The 22,635-nt window shown below is 36.4% G+C and overlaps 1 protein-coding gene across 1 annotated transcript in view; it reads left to right on the top strand.

The window, feature by feature from the left end:
* CPS1 (carbamoyl-phosphate synthase 1) overlaps positions 1-22,635 on the top strand; it is a 132,474-nt gene that overhangs the window by 38,216 nt on the left and 71,623 nt on the right. The window contains exons 7-18 of the mRNA XM_049888995.1: positions 2,443-2,532; positions 4,397-4,525; positions 5,378-5,484; positions 6,338-6,476; positions 7,366-7,443; positions 9,263-9,361; positions 10,289-10,384; positions 13,858-14,047; positions 15,102-15,259; positions 16,751-16,879; positions 20,422-20,566; positions 22,270-22,480. Of these exons, the coding sequence (XP_049744952.1) occupies positions 2,443-2,532; positions 4,397-4,525; positions 5,378-5,484; positions 6,338-6,476; positions 7,366-7,443; positions 9,263-9,361; positions 10,289-10,384; positions 13,858-14,047; positions 15,102-15,259; positions 16,751-16,879; positions 20,422-20,566; positions 22,270-22,480 (1,571 nt within the window). The remainder of the gene's footprint in view (positions 1-2,442; positions 2,533-4,396; positions 4,526-5,377; positions 5,485-6,337; positions 6,477-7,365; positions 7,444-9,262; positions 9,362-10,288; positions 10,385-13,857; positions 14,048-15,101; positions 15,260-16,750; positions 16,880-20,421; positions 20,567-22,269; positions 22,481-22,635) is intronic.

Genomic DNA, 22,635 nt, shown 5'->3' on the forward strand with positions numbered 1-22,635 from the left:
ATCAACATCTCATACTGCTTTTCAATGCATTAGCAATAATTACTAACCACAGTCATACTATCACATAGTAATATTTCAGTACATTTGTAATTGTTTCAGTCCATCCAACTTTTACATTAGTGAAATGTAGATTCTTAAGTTTCTGATCAGACGTAGCATAATGTATGATGAAATACATGATGAATACACTATAAAATTGACTCTGGTTGCATGGAGCATTCTCCTCCCCACTGTGACAGCACCTTCACATTGAGGGTCTTTAGAAAGAATGCTTTCCCACTTATCGGTACTGCTCGTCTGTGAAATGATTCATGTTTTCATTTAGCACCAAACAGAATGAGTGTGGAGAATGTCAACTCAAAGAGTTCAGTTGTGAGGACTTTGGTGCAGCAGGGCTTTTTTTTTTTTTTAACTAAAAGATTATTGAAAGGGAAACAATAGCCTAATTAGTAGCATATCAGATGCAGAGAAAACACACATTGGTATTGGAAAAGAGATCAAACTGGCTCTGTTTGCATGGAAACAGGGGACGAGGACTTTGAATCTCTGGGAATCAATACCAAGTCTTGATGTTCATATTGTGTTTGGACATGCATTCATGACACACTGGAACATATGAAATATGGGTTGTTAAAGAAAGTGAATTTTAAGTTAGAGATGTAACAATGTCTATATTTGGAATTTGATTCCACCGTATGCAATATCACTTCTGATTTTTAACTCTTAGATTTGCCTACTCAAATCATGTGGAACTCTTTTCCATTTGTTTCTATGTGTTTTCCTATGAAGACGTGGCATTACAGAGATCTATCATTACTTTCCCTTATTAGAATGATTGAATTTTAGAATTGAGAACTACCTTAGAGATCCAGACCAGGATTTTTCAAATGTGAGGGATGTTGTCCGCCCCCCACCAAAAAAAAAAAATTCTGTGGTCAAATTAGATTGAAAAATGCTGTATAATATATTCTTCTCATGGAAAGCCTTAATGCAAATGCTTGTATTAAAGCCTCTGTGAGGTCTTGATTAACCTCTGGCATGCTTTGTGGAGAGTATGTGGTGTGTTTGGGCAGAGATCAGCACAACTGAGCATATATGCAATATATGCATTTGATCTGTATCAAACCAAGGGAAAGACTGTAATGGTGAAGACTGGCTCTGTACCTTAATGCCAGTGTAACTAAATGGTCTTAACTGTGATTATATGTCTATTCGTATCAGGGGCGTACGTATATTCCGTGAGTTTCAAGCAGCTAAATCCTCTTGGAACAGATGATAAACTCATTGTCTTGGTATTGCAATTTGATAGAGCTACAACCAGAGGGTAGTATTGCTTTGCTTTAGAGCAGAAGCCTAGGTTAAAGAATAAATCTATACTTTTTCAAATTCTCTGAGGGGAGAGATTACCCATAACATTTCAGCAATAATTCCCCCAAATCATGGAAAGACTGGAGTATTTTTATTTTTTTCTCCAGAATAGTCAGCAGGAGAAAAAAAATATGGCAGACTCATTTAACACTTTTTTTCTCAAGTACAGTCTAAGAATTATGATTTCACATTCTATAGACTTTGTGGAGAGATATACATTTCTGTTAAAGTAAAAGGCTCTTTCAGATATCCAGATTGTGACTTTCATCCAAAATCTTTGGCAAACCGTCTTGCATTCAGAATGTGCCAGCTAACTCTTGAAACGGACACCAGTGTGAGTGCCGAGCCCCCAGTCTTGTGTGCTCTCTCTTTCTCTCATTTTTATTATATCTCCTTTTATGACTTTGGGGAACTGCTTCTTGGGTAAATGCCTGTGAAAATGGATCTGCCTCCAAGCAGTGCTTAAGCCGTAGGTAACAATTATGATATGCTCTGGGATCCTCTTATGAAATCTACCATTTAAATGTAAATGATTGTTCATAACCTAAAGGGGCCAGTAGTCTACACTACCTTAGCAATTCCTGTGACTCTCACACTGATTAGGAACCACTGCATAAGCCTAAAAAAAAAATTCAACTCTGTCCTCTTCGGTCTTTATTGCAAGTTGAGGATAAAGTGGCATTTAAAGGATGATGTATCTATTACCACATCTGTCTAGTGCTGAATCAGGCAATAATACTTGAAAATTCCATTGCTACTGTTTGTTAATGAGGCAAAACACAGGAAATATGGTTGTTAACTATGGAAACAACCAATTTCTTAGGGATCATTGTTATTACTATAATCAACATTTTATATAAAACAGCAACATACTTTTTTCTCATTAAGAAAAGATACAGTCCATGGCACTTACTGTACCTGCCTTATAAATTGATTGTTAACTGCCAGTCACTCCTTAGTAGTTATCAGTCTGTTACCAATATAAGTGCAGAGTATCTTCAGATGTGTTTATGATATTGGTGTGTTGCTCATAGCTGGAACTTCCATCTCAGTCTCTGTTTTTTAAAATGGCAGGATGTCAAAGTGTTTGGCAAAGGAAACCCCACGAAAGTGGTGGCTGTAGACTGCGGGATAAAAAACAATGTAATCCGCCTACTGGTAAAGGTAAGTAATTTGCTCCATCTCAGGGGTGAGGGTGTGTAATACTGTCAGTGTTGAGCTAATTTCCTGTTTCAGAGAAAGCTTGTGCATTCCTCAGAGGGTCAGGTTATCTCCTCTCTTCTTGTTGCCTTTGATCTACAACTATCACATTTATCCCTGTTGAAATTAGAGATGTAGATTACGTGTTAAAAAATAAACCCTCAAGGGCCACAGCAGCATGAAAGAAAGTGATACTTGCTCTTTTCACGTGTTCACCGACGTTCTGTGACATACCACATTCACTTTCTTTGGGGTCTAGATGACCAAAAGCTAGAGCGAGTCTAACAGCTCTTCCATTTGGGTTACATCTATTCTGTACCACATATTTGCAGGGATCATGTTCTGATACAGCACGCCCTTTCACAAGTACTTTGTAGACTCTTAGATAACTAATTAGAATTAAACCTTAAAATTCTTTAAGGACAGCTTAATTACTGTAATAATGTTTTCTGAAGTATTGTTTTTTAGGTATTTTCCCTAATCCCCTCTCCCCCACAAGCAATTGTGAGCTCTTTCTCTTTCTCTTTCCTCCTCTTTCTTTCTCTCTCTCTCTCACACACATACACACAGACATACATATTTTGCCCCAACACCAAATTAGCGTGAGTTTGGGGAAATTATTGAATTCACCTTCTCTCTGTTAGAGAATATCACCAATATCCAAATCATGATTTCATATTTTTGTCAGTTTTATTAACGCTAATTTACATGGACCATTCTGTAGAAGATGCTGTGAATGGCCTATCCATATCCCCTTTGGCTCTACATTTTAGCCCATGCTATTTTTTTTTTTTTCTTGCAAGTATCTACATATCTTTGCCTGAGGGCTTTCTTTGGTTGACCTGGGCATTTGGGCCAGGAGGAAATGTTGTGGAATTAATGATCCTTGGGCGCAGCCCTCAACCAATTACTAGAGAGAGTCAGTGTATGTGTAGTTCGGCTCTTTTGCCCTGTGGGTGGGCTATCTCTACGGTGAGTATTCTGCCTTAACGGGCTAAGCTCCAGTAGTCCGTGGTGGTAGCTGCTTGATAATGCACACGTGATTGGAAAATCTTATGGCGTTACTTCTCCTCCATCCTATTGGTATTTCCTAGAAAAATCTCCCAAGTAAACTTCTTCCTTTCAAATTCTTGTCTCAGAAAAGTTCCTGGGGAAACCCTCAAAGACTCCTTCCTATCCACTTTTATATAACAAAACAAAAACAAAAACCAAACCCATTGCCATTGAGTCGATTTGGACTCATAGCACCTGGTGGATTCGAACTGCTGACCTTTTGGTTAGCAGCCGTAGCACTTAACCACTAAGGGTTTCCGTCCATTTTTATACAGAAGAGCTAATATTTTTCTAGCAGAATATCAATATTTTAGATAATACGAGAAAACCCTAGGGAAGAAGACTGATTAAAATTTAGGGAGGTAGTACTGATCAGACAAAAAAGGCAAAATTGGAAAAGATGAGAGATGGACCAACTTAAATTTTACAGGGCTAGTGAAGATTTTTTTTTTTTTTCTATACTTCTGTGAGTTCACTCATGAAGCCTTTAGGCACTGAAACCTCTCCTGAAATGCAGAAGAGGACGTTATATATTTTTTCAGGGTAAAAATTTAATCCCTTTTTTTTTTTCCTTCATTTTCTGTTGACCATTGTCTTCATCTGTATCACACAAAATACAATAAGCCACCAAAGAACTTTTTGCTCAATGTTATTTGAGATGGACTATTTTTTTTCTTCCCTTTAGACAGTGGTTAGTCAAGAGAAGGTCCAGTAAAATTACACTTTGGCAAAGAAAAATGTTATTAAATTGATCATTCTTATGGTTCTTTTTCAGCGAGGAGCTGAAGTACATTTGGTTCCCTGGAATCATGATTTCACCAAGATGGAGTATGATGGACTTTTAATTGCCGGAGGACCTGGGAACCCAGCTCTTGCACAACCACTAATTCAGAATGTCAAGAAGGTAGTGAGCCTGGGGGCAGTGTGCATCTGTGTGTGAGGTGGAGGGAGTCTGCTCTATACTGCTGAAAGGGCTGTAATATATTCATTTATTCAGATATCTTTGATACTCAAATTTGTGACCTCTGAGGCAATGTCAATATAGATATTCCATAGGAAACCAACAAGGAGAGAATTGGAGAGAAAAAAAAAGCCTTTCTTTAGACAAAGTAACTTTGGGATTGTGTCCTTGTGTTAAGGGAGCTGGCGTCAAACCTCCAAATATATCTTTGCCTACAACTGTAAAATGACAATAGATGTTCTGAAACATGACCCTGGCCTTCACATTTCTAAAGAAATATTGAATTATATTTAGTTTATTCTGAATGTTAAGTACATTTCTTTGAATTCTAATGCTATGAACTGGCCAATCATGTACGTATTCATAAGGAGGAGCCCTGATGGCGCAGTAGATAAACACCTGAATGCCAACCAAAAAGCTGGTGGTTGGAACCCACAGCCTCTCTGCAGAATGATGTGGCAGTCTGCTCCCATAAAGATTTACAGTCTTGGACACCCTGTTGGGCAGTCCTACTCTGTCCTATAGGGTCTCTGTGAGTTGAAATTGACTCGACAGAAACAAGTCTGGTTTTGGTACACATTCATAGGCTAACTTTTTACTCAGTTGCTATTCTTTTTTCCATGTTGATTAAGGAAAAAACAAGAATGCTGCGTTGTCATTCCTTCAGAGACAGCAGTTTTGGTACCACTCCTCAGGGCTGCTATGAGTTGGTATCAACTCGACAGCAACCGTTTTTTTAATGGGGTCTTAACAGTACCACTGGATTAATAAAAGTTCTCATTCTCCCTGATTTAGATCTTGGAGAGTGATCGCAAAGAACCATTGTTTGGAATCAGTACAGGAAATCTAATAACAGGACTAGCCGCTGGTGCCAAACCCTACAAGATGCCCATGGCCAACAGGTAAGACAGTTCTGCCTTTTGTTTATAGGTCACACTAACTCTGAAATACTGTTAGTAACTAAACACAGTGGACTTAGAATTACGTGTCATTTTCTTTAGAATAAATAGATAAACTATTTTAGGGTATCATAAGATACCACCTTTATTGCATTTTTGAAAGGCAGCCTTTTCTAATTCTAACACTAACTCTGGTATAGTTTAACATTATTTACCTTCCACTGGCATAAATTGAGATTATAATACTCAATGGAATGATATTCCAAGGGAAATTGTTCTGATTTTAAGCTTGATTTCTGAGCATTGATAACATTTTAAGAATTTACCGTGACTTAAGAACTGAGACATCATCAGAACCTTTCAGTTTTACTGCTTGGCTTCAAATGATGTGAATTTAGTCAACACTGAGTTTTCCCCACAGCCCGCTGTTCCACATAAGGTATTCAAAATGACTCAGAACTGAGCAGTCATTCTTTATTATCTCCGAAAAAATGTCCTCTGGCTTTGAAATTACGGTATCTGCCATAAAATAAGTTGCTATATTTATCAGTTTCTGCGAAGCTAGTGAATAATTCTTTTAACTTTTTATTATGAGCGCAAACTTCCCTTAGCTAAAACTGATCATAGATGTTTAATAGACACCAGATTTAACGCACAACGAAGCTTCCCCTGAATTGATTTTTTTGCTAAAATTATTGGGATTAACAATCCATGGCTTTTCTTACAGACTGATTTTCACTAAGCAGTCGAAATTTGCAAATTTTAATCACCTTTTCTCATTCACTCTTTCATAACAAATTTGTTTATATACTTCTCCTACCCTTTCCTCTCCCTGTTTCTCTCCTTTTCTCTCCAGAGGACAGAACCAACCTGTTTTGAATATTACAAATAGACAAGCTTTCATTACTGCTCAGAATCATGGCTATGCACTGGAAGACACCCTCCCTGCTGGCTGGAAACCACTTTTCGTGAATGTCAATGATCAAACAAATGAGGTAAGTTGCTCTACGTAAATCTGTTCAGTGGATAACGAGAAATGCAAGGCTTTCAATACTTTATAATACACTCACCTTTCCTTTGTTTAGGTGGGATTTTGTGTGTGTAGAGGCGGGAGGGGGATAGCACTCTTTTATAGGTAATTTCCCACAGCCCTCTGCTCCTTAAAAAGTCATCTTTCTCTGTCTTATTCTCTCATCAGTTGACTCATTAAAAACAAACAAAAAAACCAAACCCAGCGCCGTCGAGTCGATTCCAACTCGTAGTGACCCTGTAGGACAGAGTAGAACTGCCCCATAGAGTTTCCAAGGAGCGCCTGGTGGATTCAAACTGCCTACCCTTTGGTTAGCAGCTGTAGCACTTAACTACTACGCCACCAGGGTTTCCAGTTGACTCATTAGGACCCACTATTTGAGTTTTTAAATGATGACTGTCTTATGCTCTTACTCATTGTTAATGAGCAGTGAGTGGTCCAGATCTGTTTGGGCATCTGAAGTAGCAGATACCAGTCTAGGGGTCTCTAGAACTCCCTTAGGACTAGCATAGTCCTTGAGAAGACTCTAGGAGAAGTAATTTAGGAGTGAGAGATGATATAAGGATTTGAGTTTATTTTGAACAGAGCCTAGAGAGGTCCCAAAGGCTGAAGTCCAAATCAGATGCTTTTTATTAAGGAGACGTCACTGGCTTATTTTCTGTTCCTACCAAAATGGTCATGTCAGTCCTTAAGGTCGCCAATCCTATTACTTAATAGTATTGTGGGTTTCTAGAATATTTCAAAGCATTTAACTCAGTCTTTTATTTGAACTTTATTGTCCACTAAATAATACAGAGCTGCACTTGACATTCTTTGTTTCAGAAGGAATTTCTTCTTGTTTCTTATTCGTTTAGGGTATTATGCATGAAAGCAAACCCTTCTTCGGTGTGCAGTTCCACCCAGAGGTCAGCCCAGGGCCAACAGACACTGAGGTATGTCCAAAAGATGAGGCTTATTAAGTGCTTTCTTTTTTTTGGTTATCAGGAATATATTCATGTGAAAACTAAGAAATGAAACTTATCACCCCAGATAATCTTGGTACAGAACATTTTCAAGACGAGTGGTTTGGTAACATACATTTTGTCTTAAAATTTCCCCAGGAATATCATAGCAGAAATTTTCTACCCTTTTTTAAAATTTAAAGTGGGAAAGCCCTTGAGAAACCCGATGTGATGCTGTTTTTATTTAAATCCATTATCATTCTAATATATTTAGTTCTGAAATTTACAATTGTTGTACTATGAAAATGAATTCCCTCTTGCTCTCTCTTTCTCATAACTGAAATGAAATTTTAATCCCCCATCTGTGACTTCACAAAAATCCCTGTGGCAACTGGTTGTGTAGCCACTAAGGGGGACTAAACAGCAGCAGGAGCAGGAAGAGGGGCAGGGCTATGGGGGAGGAGGGCACGCATGCACGTACGTATGATCCAGATGGCTTAAGAACCGTAAGGAATGCTGAGAGGAGTTGTGTTTTCAGTTTAAATATTTTTACTTTTTTGTGAGCTGTCGGTTCAACGTTCAAGCACGTCTTTGCAGAGTTTTCAGTGGCACCCGGAATAGTCTGAGTCTGACGTGACTCTTCCCCTGCCGTGCCCTGGGACCTCTTTTTGTAGTGCTGACAATTCATTGACATCTAGGTAAAAGAACAGACATCTAGGTAAAACGAGGAGGCGAATAAGCATTTTCCCCTTGTAAGCTTCTTTTCCTCATCCCTGAATTACCTTTTCAGGCATTTGGATTTTGTTCTTGTTTTAATATTATTCGGAAATATTAGTTCTTAATAGGCAAAATCATTATGATGTTACCTACCCATGATGAGGCTTATAAGTAAAATTCAGTTATATGTGAATGCATATACATGTATGTGTATATATACATATAAAAAAATGTTTGGTATATGTATCATCTCATATGTGCTAGGTTTTTTTTTATTTAAAATTAAATTTGTTAACTTCTATCAGTACTTCAGATTAGGAACATTCCAATTAATATATGTAATAATATCCATTATCACTTTATCATCTTTTGTCCTGCCAGTTAGTTGCAAAATGAATATCCTTGTCTGAAATTTTTCACATCTGTGATGGAAACCCTGGTGGCGTATTGGTTAAGTGCTGTGGCGGCTGTTAACCCAAAACTCGGCAGTTCAAATCCACCAGGCGCTCCTTGGAAACCTTATGGGGCAGTTCTACTCTGTCTTTTAGGGTCGCTATGAGTTGGAATCAACTCGACAGTGATGGGTTTGTTTGGTTTTTATAGTGGCAAAACAGAAGTCATGATAAAGTTTAAGAATAATATTTAGAGATCTTTTTAGATCTGGTAAAAATTTAAAAAATCCAGTTACTTTTAACTTTAAGGTACATAGATGATATCACTTCAGTTTTTTGTGTAACTAGAGTTCGATTTAAAAGAATAAAATGATAGTTAAGAGGCAAGAAAATTCTTGCTATACAGAAGGCACTATTTGAAATTCTGATTGTCTGCTGAAAATGTTCTTTTTATAGGACTTGAAGTGAACAGTTAGATGTGTTTATTTGATCTAATTCTTATACCAGCAGATACTTAGTTTTGCCAGATTTGGTAAACAAACAAATAAACAACCCCGAAAACAAATATTGCATGGGAATACTTATACTAAAAACTTTACGTATTGTTTATCTGAAGTTCTAATTTAACTGAACATCCTCTATTTTATCTGGCAACCTTATGAGTTTTGAAGCTTCTAACTAGTTGGTTATATTTTTTCTAGTACCTGTTTGATTCTTTTTTCTCACTGATGAAAAAGGGGAAAGGTACCACCATTACGTCAGTTCTGCCAAAGCCGGCCCTGGTTGCGTCTCGAGTTGAGGTTAGTATGTGTGAGCTTGATTTTTGTTCATATACTTTGGATTTTCTCTGTCGTGTGATGATTTTTTTTTTTTAAGTGAACCATGTGAACCATACCAATGTCTGTGAAAGATGACTGAATTATTGTAATCACCCACCACTTTAGCATGTAATTATCTGGCTTGTTCTTGATGTTCACTGGAATTTTTATATTTTCATTTAAAATTACATTTTCAAAATTTTACTTATCCTAGAATATTTGCAATAAAATAATTTGATAAAGATTAAAGTCTAATTTAGTTCAGAATTTGATACATTCTGTTACTGAATAAGCCATAGTCCTGTGTATGCCTGAGATACAATTAAGGCTGGAGAATCATTACAGATGATATAATTTTTTTCTGTTTCAAATACAAGAATTATTATTATTCAACATCATGAGCTGAATATATTATTTAACCTCTAAAGAACAAATGGATAAGGAGTAGCATATCACAAAACTTGAATTCTGATTTGTTTGAGTATGTATGTTAATGTGGTAAGGTTCTACCTATTTCCTCCATAGTTAAATCGGGCACACAAATACAATTGTTATGTAAAATTTTAGAAGAATATAAGTGTATTTTAAAATATATACATTTATACATATAAATGTATATTATTACATATATGTATATATTTATATTTTAGATAATTTATTCATATTTAAATAAAATATAAACCATTTCCAAAAATTTTTTATTTAGAAAACTTCAAAAACTTTGGAAACTACATTTAAATTAAAGATGTTTAAATTGTATTTTCCCCTAAACATTATAAATTTTTCAAAACATTGTGTTTTAAATCATCATATAAACACAGACAATTTAGTTTTTCCCCCACTGTTGAAAATGTCTTATTTTCACCATCATAATAGTAAAGGCAATGTGTTTTCACTTATTGCTTGTAGGTTTCCAAAGTCCTTATCCTAGGATCGGGAGGTCTGTCCATTGGTCAGGCAGGCGAATTCGATTACTCGGGATCTCAAGCTGTAAAAGCCATGAAGGTGAGAGGCTATGGTTTTTGCTAATATGCTCCCTTTAATGAGTCTAATTAGTATTTCATAATATAGATTTATGACCCCATCTCTTTTCAAAGTCATTATAATTATTTTCTTTAACTATTCCTTAACCTGTTGCCATCCAGTCAATTCCAACTCATAGAGACCCTGTAGGACAGAGTAGAACTGCCCCATAAGGGTTTCAAGAAGTGGCTGGTGGATTCGAACAGCTGACCTTTTGGTTAGCAGCTGAGTTCTTAACCACTGTGCCACCAGGGCTCCAACTATTCCTTACGCATCTTGTATTAAAAGAAGTTTGATAACAGACAAGATTGTTAACTTTCTTAAATGTGCACGTCTGCAAATTAAGGAGGTGCGCTTGGTCTCCCAAATTATTTATTTATATTGAAAATATATAAAGCCTTTTGAGACAGTAAGCTTTGAAGATATCTTTGTCTCTTGTGTGAAAGAGAGGATTTGGAACATCCTGGGTGCTCTAACGTAGTTGAAACGTGCTCTACAGGACCTTTCTGGCATCTCTTGAGCTGAAATGGGGAAGCTAGGGCAATGATGCATTTTGTTGAAGCGTTAGAAATTCTTACTGTCATTAGGAAACCCCCTTCCCATTAGTGATAGGACACCAGAATAGTATGGCTGGATTTTCAAGTAGAAAAGAAAATATGAACCCAAGTTGGAAAGGAATCTTCCCTGTTTCTTTAAATTCTCTAGCATTTCTACAGTCATTGTATTAAAATAAGCTTTAAGGAAAATTCTATTGTATATTACTATACTGATGAAGAGCTAACTTGGCTTCTCCTTGGTGTCCTATTTCACTGGAAGGCCCCATCTTGATGCTAATCAGGCCATCCAGAGGCAGTGTGAGTCTCTGTGACCTTACTTTGGGCTGTGCTGTTCACCAGAGACCCAGGTAGAAGAGAACAGCATAGAGAAGGCAACAGAAGACTAGGACAGCAAACATGGAAAATAGTTGGCCAATGTTCTTCTTTTTTTCAGTATTTTATTCTGGTAGATATCTATTGAAAAGAGTAGAACATAGTCCCCAATTATATTACTCTTCCCATTTGTTTTTATTTTTAATGTTCTTCCCTATACATGCATGGGTGTACACACACGTGCACAAATAGTTTTTTGTACATACACTCAAAATACTTCTTTACTTCATTGTATTATGTTTTAAGTTCTCTGTAGATAGATAAATTAGTGGATTTCCACCCTGAACACAAGTGTGTTCAGAGTTTACAATACATTTAACTAGCATATTATTTTTATCCTATATGGTAGTTTATAAAGAATTAACTCTCATTTTTGTAGTTTGAATTTTTTAAGCGCTTTATGAGTAAGAATCGACTCGATGGCAATGGGTTTGGTTTTTTAGCATTGATTGGGTTAAGTTACATAGTTTAACTGAAGAATAGGAATTACTAGGTAATTTTTGCAATTGTGTGTTAATTGTGTGATTGGGATTAATTTGGAGATTTATAGAGATGAATTTATGAACTAAGAAGGTAAAAAAAACTAGATGCATGTTTGTGATCAGAACAATTATAATAAAAAAGATTTAAAGATTGGTTAAAGTGGTTCAGAATTATTTTTAAGTTTAAATTTAACAGATTTTTGTGATATACATTTATGGGATCTTTTCTCATATAATTTATTTATAAAAATATATGTATAGCACATTCTTGAAAATACAAATATTCTTAAGTTTGTTGGTACTTTAGCAGTGAGACTTTTTATAACTTCTCTTGTGATGTATTCTCATTTTGGACTCAAGTATTTAAATTTCAAGCCACATTTTAAATACATTTGCTTATCTGTATGTATTTGTTAAAAAATATTTCATTAATAATAATATGCTTATTCTGAACAATTTCTTAAAGTCTTGAGAGATGAGGAAAGGGCATAAGACTTGAATCATAAAACTTGAATTAGAATCCTAATTTTGCTACTTGTCTACTACATGACCTCCGGCAAGTCATTTAATATTTTTGAATCTCGATTTCTTCCTCTGAAGGATGGAAATATCTCTTATAGTCTTTGTATAAAAATCAAATAAATTAATAAAAAAGTACTTTACAGGCCTTAAAGTACTATTTGAATTTAAAGTAGCATTGAAATATATTTATTTTTTTCATTCATGTCCTCCCCCAAGGAAATGTAGGGCTTTCAAGGATGATTTCTATACTTTCATCTGAATATTTTGTTGACTTTTATAGGAGTTTAAAATTGACATGCTAATCTATGAAATAATAAGAACCATCTGGCCATATTTCATAATAATTATTTTGCCAAGTGCCACCCTCATCCTGGTTTATAAAACTATTATCCTTACTAGCCTACATGAAAAATTATTTTGAAGGTCCCTCTAGATGTTAAGAGTGATAGGGCTATGAACCTTTGTATAAATGTGTGTGTGTGTGTATATATATATATATACACACACGTATATATAAATACTTTTGTTCCATATGGTCACTTTTTTTATATATAATATGTGTAAACAGCTGCATAATGCTTTTTCTGAAAGCACTACAGGAGGCATGAAAACCTAGAAAAATGGAAATGAACACTAGGCTCTCAGTGCTTTCAACAAGAAGAGAACACCTTATCCTGTCTTTTAAATGCCCTCTCTATGTTGTTCTCTGACAAACAGTAGATAGCAAAGCAGCTTTTATGTTATTTTTAGTTCCATTTTCTGTTTCACTCATTTTATAAATTTGACATATTTGATTCTTCTTAGGTAGATTGAGATATAAAAAAAACTAAGAAATATTTGCAGACCTCTAATCAAATTCTGTAGAAATGGTCTCCAGCTAGGCTTGATAGCTCCAGTACAAGGAATTCACCATGGGTCTCTTTTGTGGATACTTTCATACAGTTTCTGTTCTCCTGTGACTAAAAGTTTGTCTCCCTTTAACTTTCATTCATTAGTCTTATTTCTGATCTCCGCAGCCCACCAAGTAATAATGTAAATGCTTTATTATTCAATACATCTTCATTTGAATGTGGTTGGAAACCCTGGTGGCTTAGTGGTTAAGAGCTACAGCTGCTAACCAAAAGGTCAGCAGTTCGAATCCAACAGCCACTCCTTGAAAACTCTATGGGGCAGTTCTACTCTGTCCTATAGGGTCACTATGAGTCGGAATCAACTTGTCAGCAATGGGTTTGTTTTTTTTTTGAACGTGGTTATTCTCTTCTTAGGGAGCCCTGATGGTGCAGTGGTTAAAGTGCTCAGCTGCTAACTGACCAAAGGTCAGCAGTTTGAACCTACCAGCTGCTCCATGGGAGAAAGATGTGGCAGTCTGCTTCCATAATGATTTATAGCCTTGGAAACCCTATGGGACGGTTTTACTCTGTCCTTTAGAGTCAGAATCGACTCGACAGCAGTGGGTTTGGTTTTTTTGGTATTCTCTTTTTACGCCATATATTCAGAACCTTGATCCTTTTGTTTCTTTCAGGAAGAAAATGTCAAAACTGTCCTGATGAACCCAAACATTGCTTCTGTCCAGACCAATGAAGTGGGCTTAAAGCAAGCAGATACTGTCTACTTCCTTCCCATCACCCCTCAGTTTGTCACAGAGGTCATCAAGGCAGAGCGGCCAGATGGATTAATTTTAGGCATGGGTGGCCAGACAGCTCTGAACTGTGGTGAGTTATTTGAAATTTAATTATGTATTTTTGACCCATGCACCTGTTTCTTGTTTGAACTCATTTAACAGTTGTTCTTGGTGCATTCATAAAACTTTTCTTCTAGTGTGTGAGGAAGCAGCTAGCAAACAGCCACCTAAAAATGAAGTATGATGAATATTATTGGTTTATTTCACAGAAGAACTGAGGGGCAAAAAAGCATATTGCCACAGGGTGGCCAAGTAGGTTTCTACGGCCTCTGTCCTCCACCCCAGGCTATTGCTTTTCTCTGCTTATTTTGGAAACCCTGAGAATCCTTATGAGTGAAAAACAAGTATTAGCATTTATTGAATGCTCTTACTTTCACGTATATTTTCATGGTAGCATGGATCAGTTTCTTTACCATTCTTTCATGTATCTGCTAAGTTCACTGTTCTGTCCTCTTTATCATGCTTTCACACTATTCAGATCGTGAATGAGAATCTCTTTAACTGGTTGGAGTAAACAGTTGGTAATGTAAACTGTATGTAAAAAAAAAAAACTTAGCCAAAGCTATATGGCAAGCTAGTGGACACACAATTTTGATAATTCTTATCCCAGATAGGTATTCATTTCTCTGGGATTATTTAAATAATAAAAAAACCAAACCAAACCCAGTGCCGTTGAGTCGATTCCAACTCATAGCGACCCTATAGGACAGAGTAGAACTGCCCCATAGAGTTTCCTTAGGATCTTATTTTAGGAATGGGTCTTAGAAGGAAAGGAGAATATACTGAAATCTTAAGGCTCTGTATAATAGTGATTTTTATTAATAAAGATAATAAACATGACTTGCAGAAGGTGGTGATATACCAATAGCACCATTGATAGCATATTTTTTTAGAATGTCTTCAGAATTTTTTTTTTTTCCAAAATTGTTTTCCCCTAAGTACCACTGTACTGTGGACTGTGGTGACTTCTTCAATTCAAATTTAAAGTAAAAAAACAAAACAAATCAAGTTGTATTCAGGTATATGTTAGAGAAGAATCAAGCGTTTGAGATTTTCAAAACTGATTGTATTTTGTTCTTCTGCAGGAGTGGAACTATTCAAGAGAGGTGTGCTCAAGGAATATGGCGTCAAAGTCCTGGGAACCTCAGTTGAATCCATTATGGCCACAGAAGATAGGCAACTGTTCTCAGACAAGCTAAATGAGATTAGTGAAAAGATTGCTCCAAGTTTTGCAGTAGAATCGGTAAGGAATCTTTATTCTGGAGAAACAAGGCCATTATTTGTTTTGGGAATGATTTGTTATGCCCTATAATAATGATTAAAACTCTTATACCTTTGAGATATTATGTATTAATTGTAGTATTCAAGGCTGAAATGCTAGCGAAAGGCATTAACATCTTATGTTAAGAAAAGAGAAACATAAGTTCAAAAATGCAGTGGGTTATCAGTGGTTGAAGTGCCACTAAATCTCAAATCTGTTCAATTGAAAATAAGAACCACATCAACCTGCAGCTCCGAAGTGCTTTTGATCTGCTTTCTGGGATCAGCCACACATCCTGAGTGTGCAAATGCCTGCAAACAGCAACTGATTGGATTAAAAATTTTAGAATAGAATAAACTTTTTAGAATGGAATTATCTAGGAAAGGAGCCTTTGGATGTAATCAGTAAGACTCATGAGTAGAAACCAGTTGCTTAGATATTTAAAGATAATAGATTGTTAGCTTCCCTATTACTCATTTCCCATAGTATCCTGTGCCTACTGACATGCTAGTGCTAGGCACCAGGAAAAAGTCAATTTGCTGTACAACTTTTGCCCCTACTTGATTTCTGAATTCAGACATATAATCAGTGGAGTGGGAGTGATGGAGGCAGTTGTTAAAGCAAATTTCCCATTATAGGAATAGGCAAATCCCTAGGGATAAGGCAAGTACTCCTGGAACAACTAAAAATGGGCTGTGTATTTTTCATAAAAGAATGTTGCCAAGTACATTACACGTTACAAAGCTGCCAATCAGGAATAATCCCGGGATAGCTCTGCTGAACACTTTGGGAAGCTCCTGCCATACATTTATTCTTTTATTGCCAGATTTAATTATCTCCATGCTTCCTCAGGATGAGAAACAGGCATATGGGAAAGGTGTAATTACATTCCCATTGGTAGTGTAATAATATTCCATGACAAAAAAATATAGCCACCATATGTTGTATTCTGTAAGGTTAAAAAAAAAAAAAAATCCAAGCTTCTGGGACTACTCTATGACTGAACTTGCAAAATGAAAACTCTCTTTCTATATAGTGTTCCTAATGGCTTATTGAAGTAATACCAAGTTAGATTCAGTACTAAAGAACTTTATTTCACTTGAGAAAAAGATTTTTAAACTGAATTTAAAAATTCAATATGGTTCTCATTCTCAAATTAATGATTATTCTCTCTGATTTGGCCGTGTTTTATTTTTAGATGACAAGATAAAAACAAGAAAAATTTGTCACAAAAGCTTGGGGCTGGTAACAGGACCTTTTGGTATATTAAAAAAATTAAAGGAACAACAATCCTAGAGTTTTAATTAAAATTTGTAAAACTTTTTTTTTCTAGAAGGAGATGAGGGAATAATATTTCCATACTCACTCTTCCCAGCTAAATTAATGTACCAGTATTGACAGACTCTTTTGGTGTGGTCTTTTCTACTGGGGTAGTCAGTTTTTAAAACTTTGAATCCTTGTTCTTGTTGACAGACTGAAGATGCGCTGAAGGCGGCGGACACCATTGGCTACCCAGTGATGATCCGTTCTGCCTATGCACTGGGCGGGTTAGGCTCAGGCATCTGCCCTAATAAGGAGATCTTACTGGACCTCAGCACAAAGGTATACATTTTTATACACAGAGTTCTTATCAACCAGGAAAGCTTGATATACCCTTTTGTTTAGAGAAAGTTATATAGATGAGAAATTGTTACCTTTTTCTCCATTTATTAAATCACTATCATGCTCTCTAAAAGTGTGTCCAAAAGATGATACTCTAAAAGAGGGAAAGAAACCAAAAAACCATACCCCTTGGCGCTGAGTCGATGCTGACACACAGCGACCTTATAGGAAAGAGTAGAACTGCACCATAGAGTTTCCAAGGAGCAGCCAGTGGTTTTGCACTGCCGACCTTTTGGTTAGTAACTGAGCTCTTAATCACTGTGCCACCATACGGTGCAATTATGTATGCCAGGACGCAGGCATTAAGCAGGACTGTCCTGGGTAAACCAATGGTCAGTCCTCCTAAAAGTCCACCTTTATTGTGCCTTCTCATGTCTTCAGTGATGTAAATTTAATCCAATTCCATCTTCCTTTGCTTCAAAATCTGCTCCAAGATGCTCACAATGTTAAAATATATTTTCATGGTTAAAAAAACAAACAAAATATAAGGTTTAATTTTTTCATCATTTTTTTGAGATAATATGAAAGGGATGATATCCAGAAAGTAAAACAAAATATATCGACTGCTTTCACTTTACTCAAAACTTGTATGTCTAAAATATATACATACAGACCTCTTAGTATCAAAAATGAGTGAACTTTTAGCTAACTGCCCTACGCACATATAAATGAAGGTCAGATTTGAGTGTTTATAATTTATTTACATCAAAATAAGTTTAACATGTTAATAAACAGTTCTTTTCTTCAGGGATAAAATCTTGAGAAAACTAAGATATGCTTCAAACAACGAAAGATTATCGTGGAAGGCAAGCTCTAGGAAAGCAAAGTAATACCAAGTTAGATTCAGTACTAAAGAACTTTATTTCACTTGAGATAAAGATTTTTAAACTGAATTTAAAAATTCAATATGGTTCTCATTCTCAAATTAATGATTATTCTCTCTCCCTTCCCGCAGCCGAAAGTAGTGTCTGGTTATACCAGGGGCTCAAGAACCCCTTGTTGAGTAAATGGGTACATATGCAGCCAGGAGGCACACATACATGACAGCCATGGAAGTAGATCTGACAAAATTACTGTGAGAGTTATTTTGGGGAGAGCTTAATAGATAACCCAAGCACAGGCTATCGTTTTACATGACTGACTTTTTGAGTGAAACAAAATTAGGCCTTTGAATTATTGACAAAGCATTTCGAGAACAGATAAATCCAGTTAAACCTATTTAAATGGCTATACTGACAGATTTACATGTCAACAACTTGAAGACAGGTTTTCTAAAGTTGCGAAAAAAGAAGGGAAGCATATCTAATACAAACGTTTTGTGTTCCTTTTCTGAATCATGTGTTTAAAGCAAAAATGTTATAAAAATATATTTATAGAGGTATAAAAATTTATTTCCTCTGGCATTTTAGATGTTCCAAATGTTTTTAATATTAGCAATCTTTTTTTTACTGCTAATAGTGATAATGTGTACATTTTCTCTATTCAAAATATACTTTGAATAATATATTATACTGAATAGTATATTCAGTATATTGAATAAAAATATATTTAATATATTGAATAATATATTAAACTGCCCACTAGTAGTTCAAATATTTTCAAACTAATCCATTGCCATCGAGTCAATTCTGACTCATAGAGACACTGTAAGACAGAGCAGAACTGCCCAGTAGGGTTTCCTAGACCGTTGTCTTTTTACAGAAGCAGACTGCCACATCTTTCTCCTGTGGAGTGGCTGGTGGGTTCAAACCTCCAACGTTTTGGTTATCAGTCAAGTGCTTAACCACTGGGCAACCAGGGGCTCCTCCATTTCCTCTATATGTTTTTTACTGTATACAAATCTATTCTGAATACTGAGTTTTTAATCTGAAAATTTTTACTTTTAACACAATGAAGATAATTTTGGGATGTGATGGTTTTCAATTGTTTGTATTTCCTAAAATCAATTGACCATTGAATAGTTTACCTACTGACAGTAGCTGATGACAACCTAGCTTTGCTGGTGTGATTATTTAGTTATATTATTATGTCCTAAAGCAACTCCCTTATTCTCTTGAGATTGCATTTAAAACTATTAGAAGATACATTAACTCTTTCAGGTCCCTAACTTTTTGAATAAAATCTGAGCCTTGAAAGAAAAAAAATTTCTGAGGAAATGTGTAAAGATGATCTCAGTTGTCTCTCTAGATGATCTCAATTGTCTTTCTACTCAAACATCCATTCTACTCTTTACAAAACAAAAAAAGGTTTCCAGAATTCGTACACTTTGTTTTCCAGATTTCTTTTTTTTAGTAGTCCTAATACAAATTAATCATTATTAAATTGTTGTTACTGGCTACACAGTTTCCTAACCACTTTGAAAACCTCATCATGGGCAGCTAGGCAAGAAAAAAAGAAAAAACCTATTGCCATCAAGTTGATTCCAACTTATAGCGACCCTATAGGACAAAGTAGAACTGCCCCACGGAGTTTCCAAGGAGCGCCTGGTGGATTTGAACTGCAGACCTTTTGGCTTTTAACCACTGTTCCACTAGCCTTTCCAAGGGAACAAAGGTGCCACATTGAAGCCTCCCAATCTGTAGTGATGACTGAAGTTAAAAAAAATTGTTGAGATGCAATATTAAAAAAGTTTTTATTTTATTATAATGCCTGCTAATAATTTGAATTTTTTCAAACTACTTTCCCCAGTTACTTTTTCTTCCTTTCACTGTGATCCCAAATCAAATATATTATGAGACAAAGGGACATTTCTGTCTTGGATTTTTAGCCACTAAATGTCTTCAGGTCAGAGAATGCCTGTTTCATATTTTGGGTTCAGTATTCTATCCTCCATGGGTACTCGTGAAATACAAAATGATAATTGTACTAATTCATATCTGTCTAATCAGGCACACATGATATATGGCTCAGAGTGTTTAAGCACTTAGGCAATGATTAACCATAATAATAGTTGCATGTGATTCTTTTAATTCCCAAGTTTCGTACACCATCTTGGCTAACTGTTTACAACCATCATCATCGCCTTTCTTCTCCTCATCAACATCAACTAACTTTTATTGTGTGTGTCACTGTACAAAGCACCCTCAGCTATTTTAGAGAAAGCCAGAGTCTTTAGACCTATTTTTCCACATTTACTCACACTTATCATATTTTCTGGTTTCAGAGAAGCCTAGCTGCTGAAATAATTTCATTTCCCTCTGCCTGATTGCTCAATTATTTTCTCTTTTTCCTAAATTAGTTTGATTTTAATGTCATTTCAGCACTTTGAATGGCAAGCCTCAATAATGTAAATCAAGCGTATTCACTGCAGGATGCTATTCCTAGTACCTCACTGATTTCCTGACACATTGGGCCTTCTGGAGTGTAGGGGAGGATGCAGACGGGACTTGAGACTTCAGTGCTGACCAGGATTCATGCCAAATATCCAGGTTTCAACCAATGCCCTTCCTTACTCTTTGATGTCTTTTGTCACCCATTTCCAGGCCTTTGCAATGACCAACCAGATTCTGGTGGAGAGGTCAGTGACAGGTTGGAAAGAAATAGAATATGAAGTGGTTCGAGATTCTGATGACAATTGTGTCACAGTCTGTAGCATGGAAAATGTTGATGCCATGGGCGTTCATACAGGTAAGTAAAGAATCTTCAAGAATGATAATAATATACCTTCAACTCACATCTTTGGTGGTCCATAGCAGACTTCTTAAAGTTTTTTTCCTTTAAGTTGCTGTTCTTAGCTAACAGATTATTGACAAAACTTTACACAAGGATAGTATATTTTACAGTATTGAAAGTACTCTCATAAATATTTAACTTCACAAAATACCTATGAAATAAGGCAGGTATTTTTATCCTGATCTTATTTGAGGGAAGGGGTCAAATATAAGTGATATAATGGAAGTAAAATCTATAAGACTTGGTGATGAGAAGTCAGGAGTGAAGTTGAGGGAGGCTTAAAGCAAGCCTGTTAGTCATCAAGTGAGTGAGAAAATAGCTACAAGTGATAGAAATAGGAGTTTCAGGAAGGGAACCTATTCAGAGGGAGAGGGCAAGGATGATGACTTAGTTTTAGAAATGCTAAATTTGAGGTGTGGGTGGAACTCTCAAGAAAGGAGTTAATAAAATGGCACTGGAGTTCAAGAAATAGAGGATAGAAATAAAGAGTTGGAAATCATGGGCGCAAAGGAAATAATTGAAGCAGGAGGCATAGACAAACTACTCAAGGACACAGGTATACAAAGAGAAGAGAACAGGGTCAAGGACTGAATCTTGGAAAGCATTTAGGTTTATAGGCATGATAAGAAGCTTTAGTACTGAGCACAAAGAAGAGAGTGATAGAGGGTTAGGGGGAAAACCAGAGTAGTGCAGTGTCAAATGAGCCAATGCAAGAAAATATTTTATAAAAGGAACTTTATTTTGGGCTGTATCAAATACTTTAAGAGGTCAAGAATGAGGATTTAATTGAATTTTTAGATATCTACTTTTTTTTTTTTTTTTTTTAAGAGGGAAGGTTCAATGCAAAGTTGCTTAGGTGAACCAAATTGAAAGGACTTATGTGATAATGGGAGTCCTGGTGGTGCAGCGATTAAGAGCTTGGCTGCTAACCGAAAGGCTCGCAGTTCAAATCCACCAGCTGCTCCTTGGAAACCATATGGGGCAGTTCTACTCTGTCCTATGGGGTCCCTGTGAGTTGGAATCGACACAACGGCATCTAACAACACAACATGTGGTAATGAGTGATGAGCAGAATTGGCAAACTTCTGAGAAGTTTAGTAATGCAAAGAGAGAGAGAAGGTTTGCGTGATTGCCTGGCATTGCTGAGGAGGGACTTCTTGAGCCAGTGGAGATATGAACATGCTTGTAGGCAGAGGAGATGGATTAAGAGACTGGATATATAAGAGGCTGTGACTGGGGGAAGGGCGAAGGAATGGGAAGGGATGAAACTCAGAGAACAAGTAGAAGAGCCAGTCTGGGCCAAGAGGAGATATCATTTTATGGAGGGAAGAACTTGAGAGAGAATTTGAGATGAAGAGGAGGGAAGATGAAGAAGTTTATGTTAATCCAGTAAGTAGATGACTGAAGTCTTGGTAGCTAGATGAAAGTGGGAAGATTGGAGTGGTTTCTGTAAGTAATGTGTTAGGATGATATGGACAAAACAAGGATCAGGGGGAATAATACCCTACGTGCCTTATATGTGTTTCCTTAAGATAATGTTTTCCCAGCAAACCCATAGACTGTTCCGTGTCTTTTTTTGTATCATGTAAATAGATTAATTCACCAAAGTGGGTTATTGAGCTATGCCATCGAATAAGTAGTGTTGCTTGGCTTTATAGGTGATTCAGTTGTCGTGGCCCCTGCCCAGACGCTCTCCAATGCAGAGTTTCAGATGTTGAGGCGTGTTTCAATCAATGTTGTTCGTCACTTGGGCATTGTGGGTGAATGCAACATTCAGTTTGCCCTTCATCCTACCTCAATGGAATATTGCATCATTGAAGTGAATGCCAGACTGTCCCGAAGCTCTGCCCTGGCTTCAAAGGCTACTGGGTAAGACCAGAAGATTGATCATGGGTTGGTGAATTCCTTGCAAATAGAAGTAGAAAATTGACAGCTAGTGGAAAGCTGTGCTGTGTTTACAACTATACTCCCCACTTCTGTATGCTGGCTCCAAATCATTTGTGGGACCCTAAGGACATGGTTAT

The sequence above is a fragment of the Elephas maximus genome, chromosome 6 (assembly GCF_024166365.1).
Source record: "Elephas maximus indicus isolate mEleMax1 chromosome 6, mEleMax1 primary haplotype, whole genome shotgun sequence".
Classification (NCBI taxonomy): Eukaryota; Metazoa; Chordata; class Mammalia; order Proboscidea; family Elephantidae; genus Elephas; species Elephas maximus.